The sequence below is a fragment of the Nerophis ophidion genome, linkage group LG21, assembly GCF_033978795.1.
Source record: "Nerophis ophidion isolate RoL-2023_Sa linkage group LG21, RoL_Noph_v1.0, whole genome shotgun sequence".
Taxonomy (NCBI): Eukaryota; Metazoa; Chordata; class Actinopteri; order Syngnathiformes; family Syngnathidae; genus Nerophis; species Nerophis ophidion.
In genome coordinates, this window is record NC_084631.1 from 23,325,666 (window position 1) to 23,348,933 (window position 23,268).

The window sequence follows — 23,268 nt, forward strand, 5'->3', positions numbered from 1 at the left end:
CATCTATCTATCTATCTATCTATCTATCTATCTATCTATCTATCTATCTATCTAAACTTAAGTTATAGTTCAATGGGGCCATTGTACCTAATGTTGTGGCCACTGGAGTGTACATTGAACTGACCGACGGGTTAGTTTTGTATTACCAGGTCCAACGCGGCCTCTCATTGGTCGCCTTCTAGATCACGTGCGGTGACGTCACAACGAGAGGCTTGCTCTGCTCTCCTCCGACAGAAGGCGAACACCGACGATCTGGAGTTTGAACCGAGAGCAGCCGAGCGACCGCAGCTCCCTTGTGTCTTTGGCAGACCTGTTGTCGTATCGGGAACTCTTCGCCAGGTAATGGGCCACTAACAAGACTTTCTCGACGCTCTACACAGCGACTTTAAAGCGAGGTAAGTTTTTGCTCTCCTTTCCCTTTTCTCCGCCGCCGCGGTGTTAGCTTCCGGTTTAGTTTTGTTTTCTACTTTTCGTGGCTCAGGTGGGCTGACGGGTACTTTTTTGTTTGTGGAGCTAAAGTTTGCCTAAAGTTAATTTTAGTCACACACACTAAAGCGCTTTCTAGAAGATGCTTAGAGCGGTTAAAGCTTTACCTACTTTTTTTTTTCTTCTAATCGGATGAGGCTGCTCCTACTTGTGGCTCCAATGCTGCTGCACAGAGGGGAGCCTTGTTGCATTTTCCTCCCACTAAATTACATTTTACACGCATCTACATACTAGTGTCCACCGTGGGGATTATATGGGAGTCGAATGCTAAAAAAACACACTTGTGTTTGTTTTGCATGAGCATGTGTGCAGAAGACCTACTTGGAATTAGGAGTTACACACAACAACAGTCAAGGATGAGCAAAAGGCATTTAAAAACTCCACTAATCTTTAAATTAATTAATTGCACTTTAATCAAGTAAAATACATGCTCAGAAGCCCTTTAACCTTTCAATCGCATCACCAACCTGTTAAAAGTGGGTCCCATAATTGTAATAACATACAGATGTTGTAAGCACAATACCAATGGCGCGCAATTTGCAAAATGCACAATCGCATTTTGCAAATTTAATGTCGAATCAAATCAAATGTTTATTGGATTCATCACTATACAGTGTACATCCTCGACTAAACTACTACCGAGTGTGGATTCAGGCCGGGTGGCCTGTTTCAAGTTCCAGTTAACCCTACATTATTATATTTTATAAATAGTAAACCAAGTTGTGGTAGTAGTTTAGTCAGTAGTTCTGCCGTGGATGTACGCTGTATAGTGATGAATCCAATAAACATTTGATTTGATTTGATTTGATAGTGATTTAGGGCTATATAAGTAAACATTGATTGATTGATTGATATAAAATTTGCAAAATGCAGTTGCACATTTTGCAAATTGCGTGCCATTGGTATTGTGCTTACAACACAAATAAGTAATTTCTGGCTTCCAGTGTAACAACTACTCAACTATACTGCAGAAGAGAAAGGAAAACACAGCAACAGTCGAAAATGTAAGAAAAAAATGCATTTGAAAACTTACACATCTCTAAGTAAATTAGAATTTTAGCTGGGGCAGAACATGTTTAAGGAATGTTAACCTGTAGGTGGTCCATGTTTAGATGTACAATCGTGTAATCAAGCTGCTAAAAGTGGGCCCAATATTTCAGATAAGAAGTATGTCCAACTTTACTCCTATTACTTTAGGATATAAAATAGAATAGAATAGAGTGTCTTTTATTGTCACTATACACAGGTACAATGAGATCAAAAGCAACTTCAGTATGCAAAACATAGGAAGGAAAGAAAAAGAAAAATAGTGCAAAAGGAGGTAAGGTGCACAGTCCAGTCCTGAGAATGAATGTTCTGAATGTGTTGTTTAAATATTATACTATATACAGAAGCATTCGGAGTGTGGGTGTAAAGTAAAAATTGCACACAGAGCTTCTAAACTAAACTGTCGCTTTTTAGAGGAGAACACTTTTTTTTCAGACATTTGCCTAAAATTCACAGTCCTTCATTCACAACGTCCTTTTTTTATGTATTCTAACGCATAAATAAAAGTCTGCTTACAAAAGTCATGACATCTTTGCATCAAAGCACCAACAATACTCCATATAAGTTTCATGCCTTTTAATATTAACCAAGTATTAGCAATATTGTTATTATAAGCGCTCACGTCAAAGACCTATTTTTAGTGAATCATTGATCAATAAGGGTAACTATCTTACATTGCTGTGCTGACATCATCAACTGGTGAGCTGCTTTCTCGCCTCTGAACTTGTGAAAGTTAATTCCAGATTATAAATCGCACCTCTCACATTGATAGTAGAAGGTTGTGGCCACAAACAGAATAGTTGGTGCCCTTTGACAGCCAATTTAGACCATTGCGACTCCCACTAAATTACAATTTACACGCATCTACATACTAGTGTCCACTTTGTGGATTATATGGGAGTCGAATGCTAAAAAAACACACTTGTGTTTGTTTTGCATGAGCATGTTTGCAGAAGACCTACTTGGAATTAGTAGTAAACACAACAACAGACAAGGATGAGTTAAAAACTCCACTAATCTTTAAATTAATTAAATGCAGCTTAATCAAGTAAACTACATGCTCAGAAGCCCTTTAACCTTTCAATCGCATCATCAAACTGTTAAAAGTGGGTCCCATAATTGTAATAACATACAAATAAGTAATTGTTGGCTTCCAGTGTAACAACTATTCAACTATACTGCAGGAGAGAAAGGAAACCACAACAACAGTCGAAAATGTAGGAAAAAAATGCATTTGAAAACTTACACATCTCTAAGTAAATTAAAATTTTAGCTGGGGCAGAACATGATTAAGGAATGTTAACCTGTAGGTGGTCAATGTTTAGATGTACAATCGTGTAATCAAGCTGTTAAAAGTGGGTCCAATATTTCAGATAAGAAGTATGTCCAATTTTGCTTCTACTACTTTAGAGTATAAAATAGAATAGAGTGCCTATAATGTCACTATACACAGGTACAATGAGATCAAAAGCAACTTCAATATGCAAAACATAGGAAGGAAAGAAAAAGAAAAATAGTGCAAAAGGAGGTAAGGTGCACAGTCCAGTCCTGAGAATGAATGTTCTGAATGTGTTGTTTAAATATTACACTATGTACGTATATACAGAAGCATTCAGAGTGTGGGTGTAAAGTAAAAATTGCACACAGAGAGCTGCTAAACTAAACTGTCGCTTTTTAGAGAACAACCCTTTTTTTCGGACGTTTGCCTAAAATTCACAGTCCTTCATTCACAATGTCTTTTTTTTATGTATTCTAACGCAGAAACAAAAGTCTGCTTACAAAGGTCATGTAATCTTTATGTCAAAGCACCAACAATACACCATATAAGTTTCATGCCTTTTAATATTAACCAAGTATTAGCAATATTGTTATCATAAGCGCTCACGTCAAAGACCTATTTTTAGTGAATCATTGATCAAGAAGGGTAACTATCTTACGTTGCTGTGCTGACATCATCAGCTTGTGAGCTGCTTTCTCGCCTCTGAACTTGTGAAAGTTAATTCCAGATTATAAATCGCGCCTCTCACATTGATAGTAGAAGGTTGTGGCCATAAACAGAAAAGTTGGTACACTTTGACAGCCAATTTAGAACTTCGCGATAATTATAAGTCATTGTTCATCCAAACAGAAATGTATAAATATCCTATCCGTCGGCATCCCAGTGAGAGCAGAAATTGTACAGTAAGTGATGTTTCATAATGTTTGGTGGCTCTCATGAAGTGTGCCATGATTAGTCGTATTGTTCAAGGAAAAAAGCGAACATTGTGATAAAATGAATGCGCTGTCGTATGCTTAAAGTGAGCAACACATGTAAACATTACATATTATTATAAATGTGCCTGTTACTACATTACATATATATATATATTTACAAACTGTATACAAAATGTTGATGGAAGAGTTTGGATGTTGTTTTTTTCCACTTTACTAGCAGAATAGAGTGACTCCCTTAGGCTCTGTTGTGAGGAAACTTTTGGAACAATGATTTAATAGCTAGTGTATTCATTTGATTTGAAAAAAAAAAAAAAAAAAAAAAAAATATATATATATATATATATATATATATATATATATATATATATATATATATATATATAAGTGCAGTTTCCCTTTAAATTCATTTCAAAATTTAGAATTTACAAGATATCTATGAATTTTCTCATTCGTCCTGTTCATTGTAATCTCAGGGCATTCAATGGAACGCTACTGGACTGTTTGGTTTGTATTTGTTTCGCCTCTCATCCGAGTAGGCTTTATCAGTTCATGCTCCTAGACTTAGATTGGTCAGATCTAGTCTTAAACTTAGATTGGTTTACAAGAGTCTTTAACTTGCTGGCGTCAGAATGGCAAAGCTACCATCAAGCTGTTAAAAGTGGGTCCAGTTTTCACATATGAATAAATTAATCCAATGTGATCTTTGAGTTGATCTTTTGGTAACAACACATTAAAAATACCCACACACTCCGTTGCCTTATTTTGATTGACACAACATCATGGCCACTTAACTATTACACACACAACTGCAAACTCCACAACCACAATAATAATCTCGTTTGTTTACATGTGTGCATATTTGTACCACATCTTTATTAGCATTGGATTAAGATTTGTGGGAGTGGGCCTAATAAATGCTTGAAGTTACAATATGAAAAACAAATAAAGAAAAGCCAATGCCAGTTTAATTGCTGGTGGAGTTGGAAGGTGATAACCCTTTTGGTGTCGGAAGACTTCCTTCTAAAAGACTGGATCAAAACATGCGCTAAATCTGAGCATCCGTTCTATTTCTGTCAGTTTGGTTTCCGTCTGTTTTGGCAGCCTTCTCTTCTCTTGTCTGCTCTGCTATGTGTGTCCTCTGCAGAAAGAGGGCGAGTAGCCGCCACCTGGAGTAACGCAGAGAACTATATTATGGGTCATGAGTCCTCTAGACTTGAACGAGGCCTAATGCAAACACTGTCCTCTTTGTGCAATCAGTGGCAGTTTGCTGTGAGTGTTTGTCAGCTGCCCGCTTGCAGATGTTGTCTCGAACCGCCGACTCCCCCGCCGTCATAAAGGCGTCTCTGTCGTGACGAAAAAAGCCAGACAATGCAACTCTGTCCTTGTGTGGGGGATTATGATGAGGCTGCATATATTTCTAGGTTTTACGTTTAGGAATGATGGCGAATCAGTGGATGCACGAGTGATGGAAGACATAAGGAAATGTGACAGGAAGTGGTACAGTGTGTATGCAATTCAATGGAGGAGTGGCTTTATCTCAGGGTGTCATCTCCAACTTTTACTGTAAGTATTCAAGCATATACAAGAAGAGTTCCAGTGTTCTTACAAGAACTGCTACAGCTCAATAGAGATATTATTGAACTTGCCATGCTTTCACGCGCTTATTTCTCGTTCAGTCAGGTCTGAAGACAGTTATTGCACTCAGGTCCGGATCAAGGGTTAGGCACGGTTCCAAAGGATCTCTGGTATGGCTTGAATGTGGGAGTAAAAGGCCATCCAACTGCTAATTGAACGGATTAGATTAGATTCTAAATTCATAAGCCTGACATAAGTACAGGTAGCATGTGACCAGATCTTTTGTTTAGCACATGGTTATTAGAGTTACACAATTCTGCAGAAAATGTAAATAGCCAACCAATTTCTTGCTGAGAATGAAACCTTTTTATGCTTTAAAGCAAACATTCAAAGGTTTTTCTGCCGTTCATAATGGCAGGTTCCAGGAGGAAAGTTGACTGTGGACTTTCTTGATAGAAATGGATAGAACAAAACTAACCCATCAAGTTTAAAACATGGCACTTCTTTTCACTCAACAGTACATTCATGCACAGGATGAAGAAACGTCAATTTGGTGATAGGATAGACTTTATTCTTGCCACAACGGGAAAATTATGTGGTTACGGTGCATATTGATTGTCCATACCAGGCATGTGAAATGTCAGTGAAAAGACAGAAATACGCCTTTTTAAACATTATTTTTTTGTCAAAATGTCACTTTCCCGTTTTTCAAAATTAAATATCAATGAAAATACGATCCAAACAAAATTAGCAAAAATTACAAAATACGCCGCAGGCACTCGCTGTTCATCTTACCTAAACGCCGCACTGCTTTGCAGGACAGGGAGACGGTCTCAGAAGCAATAATAATAATTGATAATCATATTTGGATGATTACAATGCCAACATTGTTAGTTCTAAACCACTTGTAGTTTTAGAGTATTTATTAGTTGCCAGCGAGAAAGTATATTTTTGACATGACCTTTTGTTTACAAATTTGTCACAACGCCCGGAAGTCTATTACCCCGAGAGGACATGGCGACATGATAAAGTTGCTAAATGGTAAACATTTTCTGAGTTCCTTGCATGCATGTTATATAATTTTACATCACATTTTAAATTATAGTTATGTTAGTTAGTTATCTTCAAAAAAATGTTGTGTGGTACCAAAATAAGTCGGTAGGTAAAATATGGTGTAGAAATGCACCCAATTGCAGAAAATGTCATCTTGATCTCAACATTTTTCTTTCGGGGTTTGCTTGGCAGGACTTCATGCTGAAAGAAAGGATTCTCTTTTTTTTTTTTTTCCAATTTTCTTCTTTTTTTTATCAAAGAGTGCACTCATCCCTGACATGCAGTAACAAAAGTAAGATGTAATTAAAACCTAAAAATTAGTCATAAATAATGCATAATATTGCACACTTAACATTTGCACTATGTATAAATAATGAAACCGAAACGTAATGCTGCTATTTTAAAATGTGACTTTGTTGCTTCCAGACATGCTAATAATGTGGCAAATTGATGTTGTGAGCATGAAGAAGGTTTTGTTCTATCCAATTTTCATTCATGTTAAAAGGAAGTATCCATCACATTCCATATTATCCTTTACAATGTTGCCGTTTCCATCCAATTACATGTCATTCATTATATTGTAATCTGATATTTTGCTTTTCTTCACCAGTCCATAAGAGATTAAACAGTAACAAGCTGCTCCCTTTGCTCAAGAAGGTTGCAGACCATTGGTCTACATAATTATTAAAATTAATAACAAAGGCCAGTTTTGTTTGAGGTGCACCCTATTACTCCGTGTTTCTTACAATATGTTTCTTCCTCTTCTTGAGTAATCTCATGTGAAGCACATTAGGTTGGCTTGGATTTGTTTGTGTGAGAAGAAGCGCCAAACCAAAGAGTAGGTGTAGAAGCCCATCAAAGATAAGTTTTAAACCAGAAAAAATATATTATTTGTATTATTATTATTACTGGAACTAAGCACCTCCAATGTCCGCCTCGTACTTCAGTGTCTTCCTGGGGCTGTCCTCCTGCAGGTTGGACCGGCTCCTGACCTTACACGGCAGATCGGGTTGCCCTCGAATAAGCATGCTTTCACGCTTCACTGGACAGCCACGGAAAACGAAACTTGAGCATGACCCGAGCTATTCGGCTTTGAATTGCGCTGATGGCTGCTGGACTTTTTGAAGTGCACTATGTATCACCTGCTGGAGGGACAAAACCAAACCTCTCCCCCTGGTGGGGGGTTGGTTTTGGGTCCTCTCCAAGGTTTCTCATAGTCACTGCCACCGATGTCCCACTGGGGTGAGTTTTTCGTTGACCTTATGTGCATACTTGCCAACCCTGCTGGATTTTCCGGAAGACTCACGAAATTCAGCGCCTCTCCCAAAAACCTCCCGGAAGAAAGTTTCTCCCGAAAATCTCCCGAAATTCAGCCAGTGCTGGAGGCCACGCCCCCTCCAGCTCCTTGCAGACCTGAGTGGGGACAACCGGTTTTCACGTCCGCTTTCCCACTACATAAACAGCTTGCCTGCCCAATCACGTTACAACATCTACGGATTTTAATAAAAAGCTGAACACACAAGGAGACGGAGCAGAAGAACGAGGAATTTACAGCCATGGCGACGCCGTCTGTAATAGAGTGATTCTATGTTGTCTGTTGCCATCTCCTGGTGAATGTTGGCTATAGCGTTATGGAGTTGCTTTTTGATTGGCCAACGATTTCCGTGGTGTTGGGCACCTGACGGCAGGTGAGGGAGTCTGTTCTGAAGCCCAGAGTAAAGAGACATAACTTCATCACCTCGCCTGGTTATTGACTCCAACCCAATATATTACATCGAGCAAAATGAAGAAATAAATTGCAGAACAAAGGTTACTCAAATAGTGAAAGGTAAGTGTTGTTGTTTTTTTGAGTAACCAGCAAGTACAGTACAGTTAGTAGAACAACTGTGTTTTTATTTCTGTGTATTTGATAGGTGCCTTCTGAAATTCAACTATTTCTTTTATTTATATATATATATAATAAAATAAATATATATAGCTAGAATTCACTGAAAGTCAAGTTTTTAATATATATATATATATATATATATATATATATATATATACATATATATATATATATATATATATATATATATATATATATATATATATATATATATATATATATATATATATATATATATATATATGAAATACTTGAGTTGGTGAATTGTACATGTAAATATACTCCTCCCCTCTTAAACACGCACCACGCCCCCCACCCCCCCATCTCCCGAAATCGGAGGACTCAAGGTTGGCAAGTATTGTTTTGTGGGCCCTACCGAGGATGTCGTTGGGGTTTGTGCAGCCCTTTGAGACACTTGTGATTTAGGGCTACATAAATAAACATTGATTGATTGATTGATTGACGAGACATTATCAATCAATCAATCAATCAATGTTTACTTATATAGCCCTAAATCACTAGTGTCTCAAAGGGCTGCACAAACCACCACGACATCCTCGGTAGGCCCACATAAGGGCAAGGAAAACTCACACCCAGTGGGACATTAGGATTGCCATTCAGACCTGGAATGGGATGTTAGTCCTAAAAAAGGTCCCTTGATTGATAATGTTTATCTGTCTAGCTTTCTTGCATTATCTGCATCGTCAGCCTCCTTCACCTGTCTTAGCACTAGCAGTTCTCGGATTAACTACGGTGCTCTTTACTTAAGATGTACTAGCAGGATATAAAAGGACACGTCTGATGGTTGCATAAGTTGTTCCAGGTAAAGACGCTAAAGTCTTTTACTGTCTTGTGGTGCGAAAAACCAATGCAATGAGCGTTTGCATTTTAAACTGTAAACAGGACAACCGCAATGTTTTTGCAGGTCTTTGTTTTTGTGATAATGTTATTAAAATGTCATTATTATTGTAAACATAGCCTAACAGTACCCATAAGCACTACTGAATAATATCCTTATAGTCTTGAGTTTTTATGACATTTTGTTGCACCCCCTACATATATACATATATTACTTTCGTATTTGAGTAATATATTTATTAGTTTGTTCGATTAATGAAAAATCGGATGAACACACTTCATAGCCTCAATGCGTATCTTAGAGAAACTTATTTGAAATAAACATTTTATTTATTGGCCATAACCTTTATTCTCTTTGTCTATTATATATATACTTCATAAACATTGAAATTGCATTTTTTTTCATATGTGGATGCATAAAATCAACGCACCCGCACACTATTTGCACTCTGTGAGCAGGTTTAAAGTTCCAAGCACTCCCGTCAAGCCCGTTTTTACCATTTTTTCCAAGCTGCACTCATTAAGCAAAGCTTTTTTCAAATCGAAATAATCATTGCATGTAATATGGATATCCTCAGAGTTTGATCATCATTAGACAAAATGATGAGTGACTTAAGGGCAATTATTTGCTAAGTAAATAAGAGTGATTTAGGGCTATATAAGTAAACATTGATTGATTGATTGAAGGTTTTGCCCGATTGTAGCTGAGATAGGCGCCAGAGCCCCCCGCGACCCCGAAAGGGAATAAGCGGTAGAAAATGGATGGATGGATGCTTAATTGAGGCCATGTTTTTTTAACCAATCTTGTTCAAATTTTGCACAGGTGTTTGTCGTGTGCCTGTGGACCAAATTCTGTAGTGGTATCGCGAAGCGCCCTAAAGTTACAGTGAGTGTTGTGTTGTACTGCGTGCAAAATGTCATGTCGATCTAATTTATCACGTGGTGTATTTGCGGGGTAAATGCTAGCTCAAGCAACACATTAGGGGTTTATGTCTTCACACATTTTCACTGTTTTGCAATTAACAGATTAGAAGACAATGGGGTGTTCTGAGTTTTTCACTGATTGACTGCAGGTGGTAAAATTGTTGATTTGCATAAACCCATCCTTTATGTAAGCTGTCACTTGTTCCAACACCCACATCATGTATATATTACTTAAAGAAACTGCCCATTATGCCATTTTGACAAAACATCTATATTGGTAGTTTTATCGTAATGCACCCTAATTATACTTATATATTTTTTTGTGGGAAGCAAGTTACAAATGTTTGTGTAATAATGGCAACTTGGATGTATAATAATATTTTAGGGCTTCAGCGTCGTTATCGACTGGTGATATTATCAGGCTGATTTTATGCCCGGGTGGTGTGATAGAGTCAAAGTGAAAGCCTGTCCTGGCGTTAAGCCCACTGACGTCCTCTCAGCTGTCCTTTGCCTCGCAGGCATGTTAAAACGTGTAAAGCAAGCCACCTTTGGCGCTTGGCTTTAAACTTTAAGAGGCCGATCCACACATGCGGCCGCCCGACTGGACCATGTGATCCTACCACCGTGTGTTCCGTCTCGGCAAAAGCCGCCGTTGCATAACAAGGGTCCATCGCAGGTAAGAGTCTTAGCGGTTAATTGTGGGCAGAAATAACCGAGTTACTTATGGCGTCTGCTTTGAGGGATGTTCAGTGGCGCTTTGAACATCCTCTTCTTTTCTTTTTTAGAATGCCCCTAAAGCTTCACGTTGTCAAATGCTCTTTGGTAGCTTTGTGTTCCTGGCAAGCTCTGCCTTAATCTCTTCTTCTAGTTTATCCCAAAGTTGTTTGATTAGTAAGTTGTGCACACATACTCATGTACAAATACATACAATAGACCCGAGGTGGACCACTCTTTGGACTACTCTTCCTTACACAGCTACAGACGTCTCTGTGTGAGCTTGGAAGAAGACTATCTGTTGGTTTCCTGATGGACTAGACTCCCACTTTATCTGTTCATTTAAAGGGGAATTGCACTTTTTTGGGGGGAAATGTGCCTATCATCCACAATCCTTATGCAGTGTTTCCCCCAGAAAATGTGTTAGTTAAGTTGCTGTCTCTCCAGGGGTAAGGGGACGCCGGCCGGGATAGGCGGACAGACGGGGAAGGGACTGGGTGGGTGTAAAGAACAGTGTAACTTGGCCTGTCGCCACCATCACATTTCCATCTCACCTCAGCCTGGGGGGGGGGGGGGGGCAATAGACTGTGGTGAAGTAGGCCGGCTTCGTCGCTTGAAGAAGCCTACAATTTTTGGTTGTGTTTTCCGCTCCGCATGCCTAGTGGCAATATACGATATATATCTCAATATTTTTTCCGTAAAGTAATGACTAAGTCAAATTAATGTCAAATTAATTTTGTAAAATATTGACTGAAGTCAAATTAATGACTTACTGTAAATAAGCGTTTGCAATAAGCGTTTAAAAAAGAGTTAAAAGTGGGGCCACATGCTGACATATGCTCAACTCATCATGCTGAAATTACAGGAGAAAAATTTAATTTAATTTATTAATTTATTTTTTTCAAAGACTTTAGTTCAGGCGGTGGATGTTCGTTGTTAAGGCGGCCGCCTTAACAACAAAGCGATGCGGGACACCCTGCTTATGTAAGACAGGAGATTTTTTTAAATGTATTCTAAATAGTAAATAAATGCATCAAAAGTCCGCAAACAATGGAGCCTATGGGAGTCGTTCCGTTGGGCCTATAAAGCCCTTAATAACATCCAAACCATCACCATTAAAAATATGTATACATGCTGTAAGTATATAATGGAGTAGCAGGCACAGTTATAATAACATGTAATTTTAATATAAGTATTAAGTATTTAGCTCATTTTAATTTCAAAAACACATCACAATGTTCACGTTTTTCTTCATCAACATCACTGATGACCAGTCACTGCAGACTTCAGGAGAAAGGAAACATAATAAAATATCACTTACTGTACATTGTCTACTGTTGTGGGATGCTGACTGATGTGATGTTGTTATATTCCTGTTTCGATGAAGAATGACTCATATTTCTTACGAAGAAAAGTGGGGTGGAACCAAGTGTCTTTTTGTGTCGTTCTCGCCATTTACGAGTCTAAATTGGCTGTCAAATAGTACCAACTTGCTGGATTACGTCCTCATTCTTCTACTATCAAGGTGAGAGGCATTAATTATGACCTACAATAAACTTCCTCGAACTCTGACGTGAGAAAGCAGCTCACCAGCCGATGATAGCAGCATAAGCTAGTGATCACGGCGCCGCTATAAATAGTCTGTCTGTGTTAGCCCACATAATAACAATATCACTAGTCCTTGGGTGATATTCAAGTCGCAAAATCGAGGATTGTTGGCGGTTTTTGGGTGGTTATATATTGGGTTTTATGGGCGGAATGGAGGACCCCCCGTTCGCTCTATTGAAAGCGGACTTTTATTTACGTTTATTCACAAGTTAGAAAACATAAAAAAATACATCCCTCACCTTTTCTTTCATACAGATTGTAAACAATAGGCAATGTTTTAAAAAAGTGCAGTTCCTCTGCAACAATTAAATAATTTAACAATTTAAAAAGGGGGGTGCCTACATAAGCAATCCCATCTCAAGTTTTCTTCTTTTTCCACATCTCTGGTGTTTGGAGTTTTTTCTTGCCCGGATGTGGGTTTAGATCGGGGGCATGTCGTTATGAGTGTTTGAAGAACTTTGAGGCACTCGTGATGAAGAGATATATGTAATTAATTAATGGGGACATCTCTACGCTGCTGATCCGCCTCCGCTTGAGATGGTCTCCTGTGGACGGGACTCTCGCTGCTGTCTTGGATCCGCTTTGAACTGAACTCTCGCGGCTGTGTTGGAGCCACTATGGATTGAACTTCCACAGTATCATGTTAGAACCGCTCGACATCCATTGCTTTCGGTCCCCTAGAGGGGGGGGGGTTGCCCACATCTGAGGTCCTCTCCAAGGTTTCTCATAATCAGCATTGTCACTGGCGTCCCACTGGATGTGAATTCTCCCTGCCCACTGTGTGTGAGTTTTCCTTGCCCTTTTGTGGGTTCTTCCGATGATGTTGTAGTCGTAATGATTTGTGCAGTCCTTTGAGACATTTGTGATTTGGGGCTATATAAATAAACATTGATTGATTGATTGATTAAAAATTGATGGATTTTGTTGATGTTGACATGCTAACATTGCTTGCCTAGGGATCCTTCTTCCTTACATTCCCCTTCGACTGGATTCTTGCTATTTATGCTAATTAACATGTACAATTGTGCAAGTTGCCATACTGAAATAAACTATTAGGTTTGTACACCCGCGTCGCCTTAGCTGTTGACTCGATGATGAGTATGCAAACAGGTGTTAATCTTCTTGTCAAGCTGCCGCCTAAAACGTGAGCCCCAGGCGGGAACGCATTAAAGGCTGCAAGAGACACAACCATTGTTGTGCGTTGAGTTTAGCGGATTAGAGAACCAACAGGGGCGGAAAATGAAAGGAAATGTTAAACTGAAAAGTCCTTAATTTTGCTATTTAATTGAAGGTTGACAAGCAAACCACAAGCTGCTAGCTGTTGCTGTGCTGTGAATTGCTTGAGACGTGATCCAGTGCAACTATAACCTAAAATAGAAATTGCTGCAGAGGATGTGGGTTTGAGTACCTGCCGCAGACAAACGCACTTTTAGTGGTAACTATTTTATTTATATTTATTTTTTTTACATATAAGCCAACGTTAAATGACTCTTGTTGTTTATTCTCCTAGAAAACTCTATCTTTATTGCTGGTCATCAAAGACTTGCTTTTCATTAAAGGTCCTGTATTGTCATATATGTCACCAAGTGACAGAGGTCTCACAGTTATGTATTGGAAGTCTTAAAATGCTTTCAAAAAGTCATATTTTGTGTGTGCGTGCGTGCGTGTGTGCGTGCGTGCGTGTGTGTAGCTTTAATGCTCATGAAGCTCTCAAAATAACTTCTAAACTGATTATAAACAGTATGTGCTGCTCAAAATGCGTATTGGCTCATCTCAGGCAACTTTATTCCATTTTTGACAAGGATCCCAAATCGAAGGTGACTCATAAGTCAAAAGGACTGAAAATAACAGGACTGAGTATGTACGTAGTATGAGGTTTGTATATTGAAGTAAATGTCTCCCTTAGAAACAATGCAAACAAGAAAAATGGGTTCCCGCCTCAACAAAAGTCCATATTTTCATAAAAGTTTGAACACAATATAAAGCACTGTACATAATTGCATATCAACCAAACATAAGGGGGTGATGGATCAACTTCGTATTTCATAACAAAGTCAAAACAACAACAACACACAGCGTTGCTTAGTTAGTAGAGTGGCTATGCTAGCAACTTGAGGGTTCCAGGTTCGATTCCCGCCTCCGCTATCCAAGTCTCTGCCATTGTGTCCTTGGACAACACACTTTACCCACCTGCTCACACTGCCACCCACACTGGTTTAAATGTAGCTTAAAGACGTAGAGTTATGAGTTCCACTATGTGACACGCTTTGAGTCTCTAGAGAAAAAGCGCTATATAAATGTAATTCTTTTTACTTCACACACACACTGTCAACAGCCTTGTGGGGCACTCACAATTTGAAATCACAAAATCCTTAACCTAAACAGCAAGGTTGCTACAATGATTAAGAATTTAAAAAAATCCACTTTACTTTTTCACTTGATCTTCTTTCCATGCAACGGAAGGGAGGCAAGTGTCAACAACGCTGTGGATATTTACTGAATGTTTCAAACCACAAATCATTCGTCTATTGTTTTTTCTGGACGCACATTGAGCTAGCAAAACTACAAAAATGCTGTATAGTTTTTTTTCGACGTCCCACTGAACATTAGATAGCTCATAGCCTGTTGACACTGAGAACCTTTCAGTTATTTTGCAAAACAATATTTAGAAAAACAAACAAAACTTTAAATTAATACAGTAGGTATCAAGACTGTGTTGATTTTGTGTTGACATTTTAATGGTGGAACAGGGTTTAGTGCATGTGCCTCAAAACAATAAGGTTCTGAGTAGTCCTGAGTTCAATCCCGGGCTTGGGATCTTTTTGTGTGGAGTTTGCATGTTCTCCCCATGACTGCGTGGGGTCCCTCCGGGTATTCCGGCTTCCTCCCACCGACAAAAAAACATGCACCTGGGGATAGGTTGATTGGCAACACTAAATGGTCCCTAGTGTGTGAATGTGAGTGTAAATGTTGTCCGTCTATCTGTGTTGGCCCTACGAAGAGGTGGCGACTTGTTCAGGGTGTAACCCCGCCTTCCGCCTGAATGCAGCTGAGATAGGCTCCAGCATCCCCCGCGACCCCGAAAGGGACAAGCGGTAGAAAATGGATGGATGGATGGATTTTAACACCACATGCTAGTCATAGGTAAAATCCATCCATCCATCCATCCATCCATCTTCTTCCGCTTATTCGAGGTCGGGTCGCGGGGTCAGCAGCCTAAGCAGGGAAGCCTAGACTTCCCTCTCCCCAGCCACTTCGTCCAGCCCTTCCCGGGGGATCCCGAGGCGTTCCCAGGCCAGCCGGGAGACATAGTCCTCCCAACGTGTCCTGGGTCTTCCCCGTGGTCTCCTACCGGTTGGACGTGCCCTAAACACCTCCCTAGGGAGGCGTTCGGGTGGCATCCTGACCAAATGCCTGAACCAACTCATCTGGCTCCTTTCAATGTGGAGGAGCAGTGGCTTTACTTTGAGCTCCTCCCGGATGGCAGAGCTTCTCACCCTATCTCTAAGGGAGAGCCCCGCCACACGGCGGAGGAAAATCATTTCGACCGCTTGTACTCGTGATCTTGTCCTTTCGGTCATGACCATAGGTGAGGATGGGAACATAGATCGACCGGTAAATTGAGAGTTTTGCCTTCCGGCTCAGCTCTTTCTTCACCACAACGGATCGATACAACGTCCGCATAGGTACAATATAATCGAATATACAGCAAAAATACATTAATTGACTTTTGGTCGTTGACGGCCGGCAGAGGATCTGAATGATGATGCAACTTCCTTCGGACCTGGGGTGCGGGTTAAGTGTTGAGGTAACAGGGATTGAGTGAAAACAGGGCCAAGACTAAAGTGTACATTTTATAGGTCCAGGCCTGAGTTTAATTTGTAGATGAGGAGGAACACGATTTTTTTGTTCACACCGCCATGTAAAGCCGGTGTTTGTGGGCCTCTTTTCTCAATAGTGAGAAGTGATGGATTTTTTACTACGATTGGTGCTCTAATCTAGGGTGACATTTTATTTTTAGAAGTTCATTAAAAGTTACTTGAGGGCATCTCACTTTAAGTTAGAGGTCTCTTCTTGCCTAGTTGGTTTTCAACAGTGTTTTTTGTCATTCTTTCAGCAGTCGAAATCGCCGCCACCCTCTTGTCCAAGCCCCATCATCACTGTCGTCGCCAGCCATGGGAAAACAGAACAGTAAGCTGCGTCCCGACGTCATGCAGGACCTGATGGACAACACCGATTTCACCGAGCACGAGATCACCGAGTGGTACAAGGGCTTCCTGCGGGACTGCCCCAGCGGCGCCCTCTCCATGGAGGAGTTCAAGAAGATCTACGCCAACTTCTTCCCGTACGGCGACGCGTCCAAGTTTGCAGAGCACGTCTTCCGCACGTTCGACGCCAACGGGGACGGCACCATAGACTTCCGGGAGTTCATCATCGCCCTGAGCGTGACCTCGCGCGGCCGCCTGGACCAGAAGCTGAAGTGGGCGTTCAGCATGTACGACCTGGACGGCAACGGCTACATCAGCAAGGCCGAGATGCTGGAGATCGTGACGGTGAGTCTGCTAGGCGACGTTTGTTTTGCTCAGCTGCCCGCCGCTTCACCGCTGTGTAATTTTAGACGGCATCAGTTCCTGCGGTGTTTTATTTCCAGAAGCAAGCGGTGCTACTCTTATCCACAACTTGACTCAGCACCGCATACCGCTGCTGTGCACTTTCAGCGTCGCCCACCCTTTGTCCTTCTCAAGAATCCTCTCACAATAATTTCTTGCTTTTGTATACTAATTTAGTCAAAATACAAATTTGTATTGCATACATTTTATTGATTGTATTTCAAAAGTAACAGTGTTTCCTGCTAAACCACTTCACATTCCACAACTGCAGCACAGTAGAACAACACAACACTCACTGCTGCACACTATGAGCCACTAACGCCGACCTGCTAACTTTGCCAGCCTGGAGGACCTCACTTCACAGGTAATGTTTACTGGTTCAGGATCACTGCAGCAGCCTGTTTAGGGTTTTCTTGATCGTGCCCTCTGCTGGTCACTGAGTTTGCACAGTGTAACAACTTGTGTCGTCTGCAGGCCATTTACAAGATGGTCTCCTCGGTGATGAAGATGCCCGAGGACGAGTCGACGCCTGAGAAGCGCACAGATAAGATTTTCAGGCAGATGGACACAAATCGAGATGGTAAGACCATTTCTTTCTCTCTTACGTCAAAAATTACCTCATGTGAACACGCGTAACCGTCTTTCTAATAAGGGAATTTGTACAACTGTTTATAGGAAACATTTTAAAGTGTGTGTCAGGTGTATTCAAGTTATGTTTTGTGTTTGTTTCCATATTACCGTATTTTCCGGATGGAGCTAACTGTTTTAATGACATTCAGACTTTACTTAAATCAATAACGAAGCAGCATCTCCTCATTCGGAAAAACCGTCTGACCGGAACTCTCTAATAACTAAAGTTGCTTGAGTGAGTAATGTAAACTCACTACACCAGTATGTTTTAGAGCTGGGGTAGGGAACCTATGGCTCTCGAGTCAGTTACGGCTCTTTTGATGACTGCATCTGGCTCTCAGTTAAATCTTAGCTGACATTGCTTAACACAATAAGTAATTAATATTTCCGCTGGTAATCACAGTGTTAAAAATCAGGTTCAAAATATAAAACCTTCTCATGCATTTTAATCCATCCATCCGTTTTATACCCACCTGTTCAAGAAGTCCCATTAATGGTAAGAATTAGATGTATTCAGTGTTAAAAAATATTATATGGCTCTCACGAAAATACATTTTAAAATAAATGGCTTTCATGGCTCTCTGAGCCAAAAAGGTTTCCGACCCCTGTTTTAGAGTTTACATGGCGAGTTTACTGACAGATATAAGTAAGAAGTTTACACTACTTTATATTAGAAATGGCAACAGCAGAGGATGAATGTCCCATAACAACAAGATCGAGAAAAAGAAGAAACTTATCAAGTACGTAATCAGCACAAACTACAAAGGCGGAGGTGCGCAATTTTTCAGTATTTATGCAGATCCCAAATACAGATCAACAGGTACCAGAAGGTAAGAAAAGTTGCTTTTGCATGATATTGCGAAACAAAACGCCAGATAATGTCTTACCTTGTACACACACCATAATATTACTCGCATGGTTAATGCACAGACAAATCCATCAAGTGGTGCGGCTTCATAGCTTACCAAAGTCTTACTAAAACAATTTCATCGATTGTTGAGCTCCGTCTCTAATGTTCTATATTTTCAATGGAACATATAAAATGTTGGTGGTGTTTACATCATATCGCAGTCTACACATATTTTTTAGACTGCCATCTACTGGTCACACTTATCATTACACCAATTACCAAATAAAATTGCTTCGAGGTCGGTAAACAAAACCAAAATTATTCCGTACATTAGGCGCACAGTGTGGTAAGGGGCTTTTTTAAGTTTTGAGGAAGAAAAAAAGGATTTTATGTGCGCCTTGTAGTCCGGAAAATACGGTATATGTTCAGATGTAGGAAAATCTGATTTAATTTTGAGTGGGTTGAAAAAAGTTTTCCTAGATTTCGAATGGCTGAAGAATTCAAGTGTAACATTTTTTTCTCAACATTTATATTGGACACAACAAACCAAAATACTTTTCATCCACACCATTTTTGTTACCATAGTTGTCCCACAAGCGCTTCCTATAGGGCCGTCCAAAAATATCTGTTTTTTTCAGCTGTGGTCTGTATGAACCGCGCTGGTACTAAGTTGCAATACACTTTTCCACCATTTGTGGCAATAATGAAGATCTCAAACAAAATAAGTCAGTAGCTAAAATCATAGTGAAGTTTCTTAAGCACAAAATATATAACTTAAGTCATATGTGTCAAAGTCAAGGCCATCCAACCCGCTGGCCTTGAATGAATTATCTTTGGCCCCCCGTGATATTTGATTAGTATTAGAACCGGCCCGTAGGCCACAGCCGCCTGCTGCTGTTTTGCACGCACCGATACTCCATCACTGTTGGAGCCAGGGATTTTCAAAATGGGGTCCCAGGGACCCCATCAAGTCATAAAAATGGGGTCCTACAGTACATTTTTGGGGTCCCACTTATTTGTAACCATTTTGAAAACAAAACATTTTTATGCATGTGTAAATTTATTCAGTTATAAACAATCATTCTCTTTCTTCTTTCCTTCATGGATCTAAACTTCACCACTGCCCGTATTTTTTTCTATATTTTTATTGTAATACATTCAGAATGTATTTGTTGTTTTGGCTAAAGTAAGACAAAGAAAACAATTTGAAGTTGTCTTTATTTTTTTTGTTTTAATGCCATGATTTTAATAGTTCAGGCTGCGTGTGTACAGATTTTCCTCCATGCGGCCCCTGAGCTAAAATGAGACACCCCTGAATAAGTGGCGAAGCTGTATTTTCACATGCACTTTAATTGTAGTGACAATTTATACAAGAAACATACATTATCATCATTGATATCTTTTTTTTTATGTATTTATTTTTGCTCTGCATAATTGTAGGTGAATTTATTTTTCTTTATTTTTATGAGTCACTTATTTTGCAGTATATTTGATTCAGTATTTACTAATTTTTTTCTGTAATCAGCCAGATTCAAGCCTTGATAATATTTTGGTGATTAACGCATGCTTTCAAATCATTTGATAAGGTGTATCTTGTTAAACTGTGAGTAGGCTAAATATAATTATGGAATATGATTAAAATCAAGAGTAAGATGACGCATTCAGGGTTGATATTTGAGGGGGCCCTGGTTAAGAACCCCTGATTTAAACGATTCAAAGAAGAAAATTAGCATCCCCAAAACAATATCTTCATTTGTATAATAAACAAAAAATGGTAATAGATATTTCAAACATGAACATATTGTGCTCGAAAAGGAGCAAAAAGAAGCAAAGCTTACACTGTATCATCATTGATTTGTTTCACGGTAAATAAGTGGCTTCAATAGTTTGATAAATGAGCTGGTCAAACTGTATTATTTGGGAAATTTTAAATAATTTTTTTCAACACATGCAAAATCAGACAAAACAACCAAAATGAAAAACAACACAAAAAATCATGCCCACCAAAATACAAAAAAATATAGTAATTTGAAAAATAGAAAAACCATTAAATAAATTAAGTGTGTAAATATATATTTGAGGTTACATTTAAAAAAGAAAAAGGAGTTTTAACATATGCATTTATTTAAAATTATGACCATAATGTATTATTTTATCCTCCCAGAAGACATTTTATCTACATATTATTTTTATATACGTTTTCCATAGAAGAAACATTTTATAAAAATGTATTTTTGAACTTTATGTCATAATCTTTTTTTTAAACATCCGTTTCACTCACGAATCGGAAAGCCAACGTCGTTGTTCTTCTGCAGAAAGCAAACTAACTGCGACACACACCAGCGCCTCTTGTGGTTGCAGCCTAGTAGTCCACAACATTTTTAGTCCACACAATTACTCATTCAATCAATTTCAGACTTAAAATTCTGTTTCCAAAACAACAGTTAAAATGAGTCATGGATAAAACAAACCGATAGAAATTTGATTGTTTCTTCTTCCTGTCTTTCAGGTAAATTGTCCCTGGAGGAGTTTGTGGAGGGGGCCAAGAACGACCCCTCCATCGTGCGGCTGCTGCAGTGCGACCCAGGCAGCGTTGGCCAGTAGACAGCCAGGACTCTTTCATATTTTCTCCCACCTTATTTGGGGTTTTTTCACTGCAGTTTAGTTCGTCGTTCAAGAAATTTCAGAAAAAAGCCTTTCCCAGCTGTCGATCAACACTTGAAGGACAACTCGAAGGAAATGCTGCGCGGCTGGCGGCACTCACACGGTACAAATGCAGGACTTTTGAAAAAACTGAATCCAACAGACTGTCCAAAACATATTTTTATGAAGTATGTTTGCTGCACCCTGCGGAAGTGCACTGGATCCATGCTCGCTCTTCTTCCGCCAACCTCAGCATCTGGGAAATGTAGGTTTTAATGTGTTCAATGCACATCTTGGAGGAGTGTTACGTCAACCCACTCGCAGTTAAGCCCATTTTTATTTGGTTTTAGTTTGAAAAGACACCAGAAAATAACAAGAGTATATATTTTGATTATTTAAAAAAAAAAAGAAAAACAAGACAAAAAAGCAATATTACATCATTTGGATGGAGCATAGCTAACAAACGCCATCAACAATTTTAACAAGACTATTCTGGAACTTGGGTTTTTATGTTACCCTAAACATTCATTTTAAAAACTAATTGAATGTCTTGCAAAAAAATTGTGTTTTCCCTAAATCATCATAAACAAATGTAAAAAAAATAATTGAAAATTTATCCAGGAACAATACGGGTAAATTAAAGGAAAATATTTGCAGTTTTTCTACAGTTTTTAGTCACATAATAAATGGTACTAATTTAATCATTAAACCCTAATTATTAATCATTAATCATTTTGGGCTTAAGTGTGCATGGATAAAAGAAAGGGAATATTTTTGACAGCATCCTCCTTGTTTAATTGAAATTGGAACTACACATTTTAAAGGGGTAAATACATAAACAGAATACTTGTGGAGCAAAACAAATGTTATAAGTATGTATTATTTTATGGTGGATGACATTCACTTTAAAATTTTAAATGTGTAAATTATTGCATTGTTATTTTCTTTTATTTGAAAGAAGAAAAAAATATTGTACAGTGTATTCACTTTTATTTATGATAAACACGTGGAAGAGGAGAGGACCACATGCTTTGACAACTTTCAGGTGAAGTTTTGCAACATTTTTCCTCCATTTTTCTTTTTTTTTACAACAAATTTCAAACCAAGCAGGCATTCACTGATATATTTTTTTCATTTCCATCCATCTATTCGTCCCTGATTTTTGTTTTTCTGCAGTTGAATGAAAAACATATTTGAAAAAAAAAAAAGGCATGTTGTATTTAGTTTGCCTAATCAGGTACTTCAAACCCCTTTTACTTCCATAGCATCTTGTGGTCAAGTGCCAAATATAGATGAATCATTCAAATCATGCACAGCAGTATTGTATCATTTACACTGTACAGTTGTCGAACAAACAAAAGAGATTGAAAAAAAAATGGCTGTCACTATCATTTTTTTGTAGATTTTTGTATTAACGCATCATGTGTTCTCTGTAGGATCTCCATGTTGCTATTCAAATAAAGACAAACTGGAAAAATGGCTTCTTTTATTTTTACCAGGTTCAAGAAGGGTGCAACATGTAGTACATAGCAGGCAGCTATGAGGCAACAAAAGGTAATAAAAACTGTTTTTGATAACTCTTTAAAGAGATTTTATAAATAAAATGCTACACTTGAATTGACTTGTATGTGTATGTATATATATATATGTATATAGTACTGCAGTGTATATATATATATATATATATATATATATATAAATGACTGTATATGTCCCATTTCATCCAGTAGAGGGCACAACTGGAGAAGTTAGTTAATTTTTAAACATGTCAAGAGAGTATATATATCCATCCATCCATTTCTACCGCTTATTCCCTTTCGGGGTCGCGGGGGGCGCTGGCGCCTATCTCAGAATAGTGCTCGATACCGTGGTAGACCACAATATGTATGTGTGGGAAAAATCACAAGACTACTTCATCTTTAGAGAACTCTTTCATGAGGGGTTCCCTCAATCATCAGGAGATTTTCTTTTTTTAAATCTCCTGATGATTGAGGGAACCCCTCATGAAAGAGTTCTCTAAAGATGAAGTAGTCTTGTGATTTTTCCCACACATACATATATATATATATATATATATATATATATATATATATATTGTAGGGGAATAATATGCCAGATTTAGTCCCTAGTCTCAGACAAAATATCGTACAAGGTTAGTGTTTGCATGT

General features: G+C 38.8%; 1 protein-coding gene across 3 annotated transcripts; it reads left to right on the forward strand.

The window, feature by feature from the left end:
* Window positions 1–204: 204 nt before the first annotated feature.
* On the forward strand, window positions 205–22,577 carry LOC133539898 (neurocalcin-delta B). Of its 3 annotated transcripts, none has more exons than XM_061882204.1 (4): window positions 205–395; window positions 16,488–16,920; window positions 17,452–17,557; window positions 20,967–22,577. In XM_061882204.1, the coding sequence occupies exons 2-4, from the start codon at window positions 16,543–16,545 to the stop codon at window positions 21,059–21,061; spliced, it is 579 nt and encodes a 192-aa protein (XP_061738188.1). In that variant the 5' UTR covers window positions 205–395; window positions 16,488–16,542; the 3' UTR covers window positions 21,062–22,577. The 3 variants fall into 3 exon arrangements, with proteins under 3 accessions (XP_061738188.1, XP_061738187.1, XP_061738189.1); XM_061882203.1 differs by having other exon boundaries at window positions 206–395; window positions 16,485–16,920; XM_061882205.1 differs by lacking the exon at window positions 205–395 and adding an exon at window positions 10,700–10,721 and having other exon boundaries at window positions 16,485–16,920.
* The last annotated feature ends 691 nt before the right edge of the window (window positions 22,578–23,268 follow it).

Coding starts and splice junctions, on each gene's coding strand:
- LOC133539898 (XM_061882204.1), top strand. CDS start 16,543: ATGGGAAAACAGAACAGTAAGCTGCGTCCCGACGTCATGCAGGACCTG. Junction 16,921..17,451: donor AGATGCTGGAGATCGTGACG/GTGAGTCTGCTA, acceptor TGTCGTCTGCAG/GCCATTTACAAGATGGTCTC. Junction 17,558..20,966: donor GATGGACACAAATCGAGATG/GTAAGACCATTT, acceptor CCTGTCTTTCAG/GTAAATTGTCCCTGGAGGAG.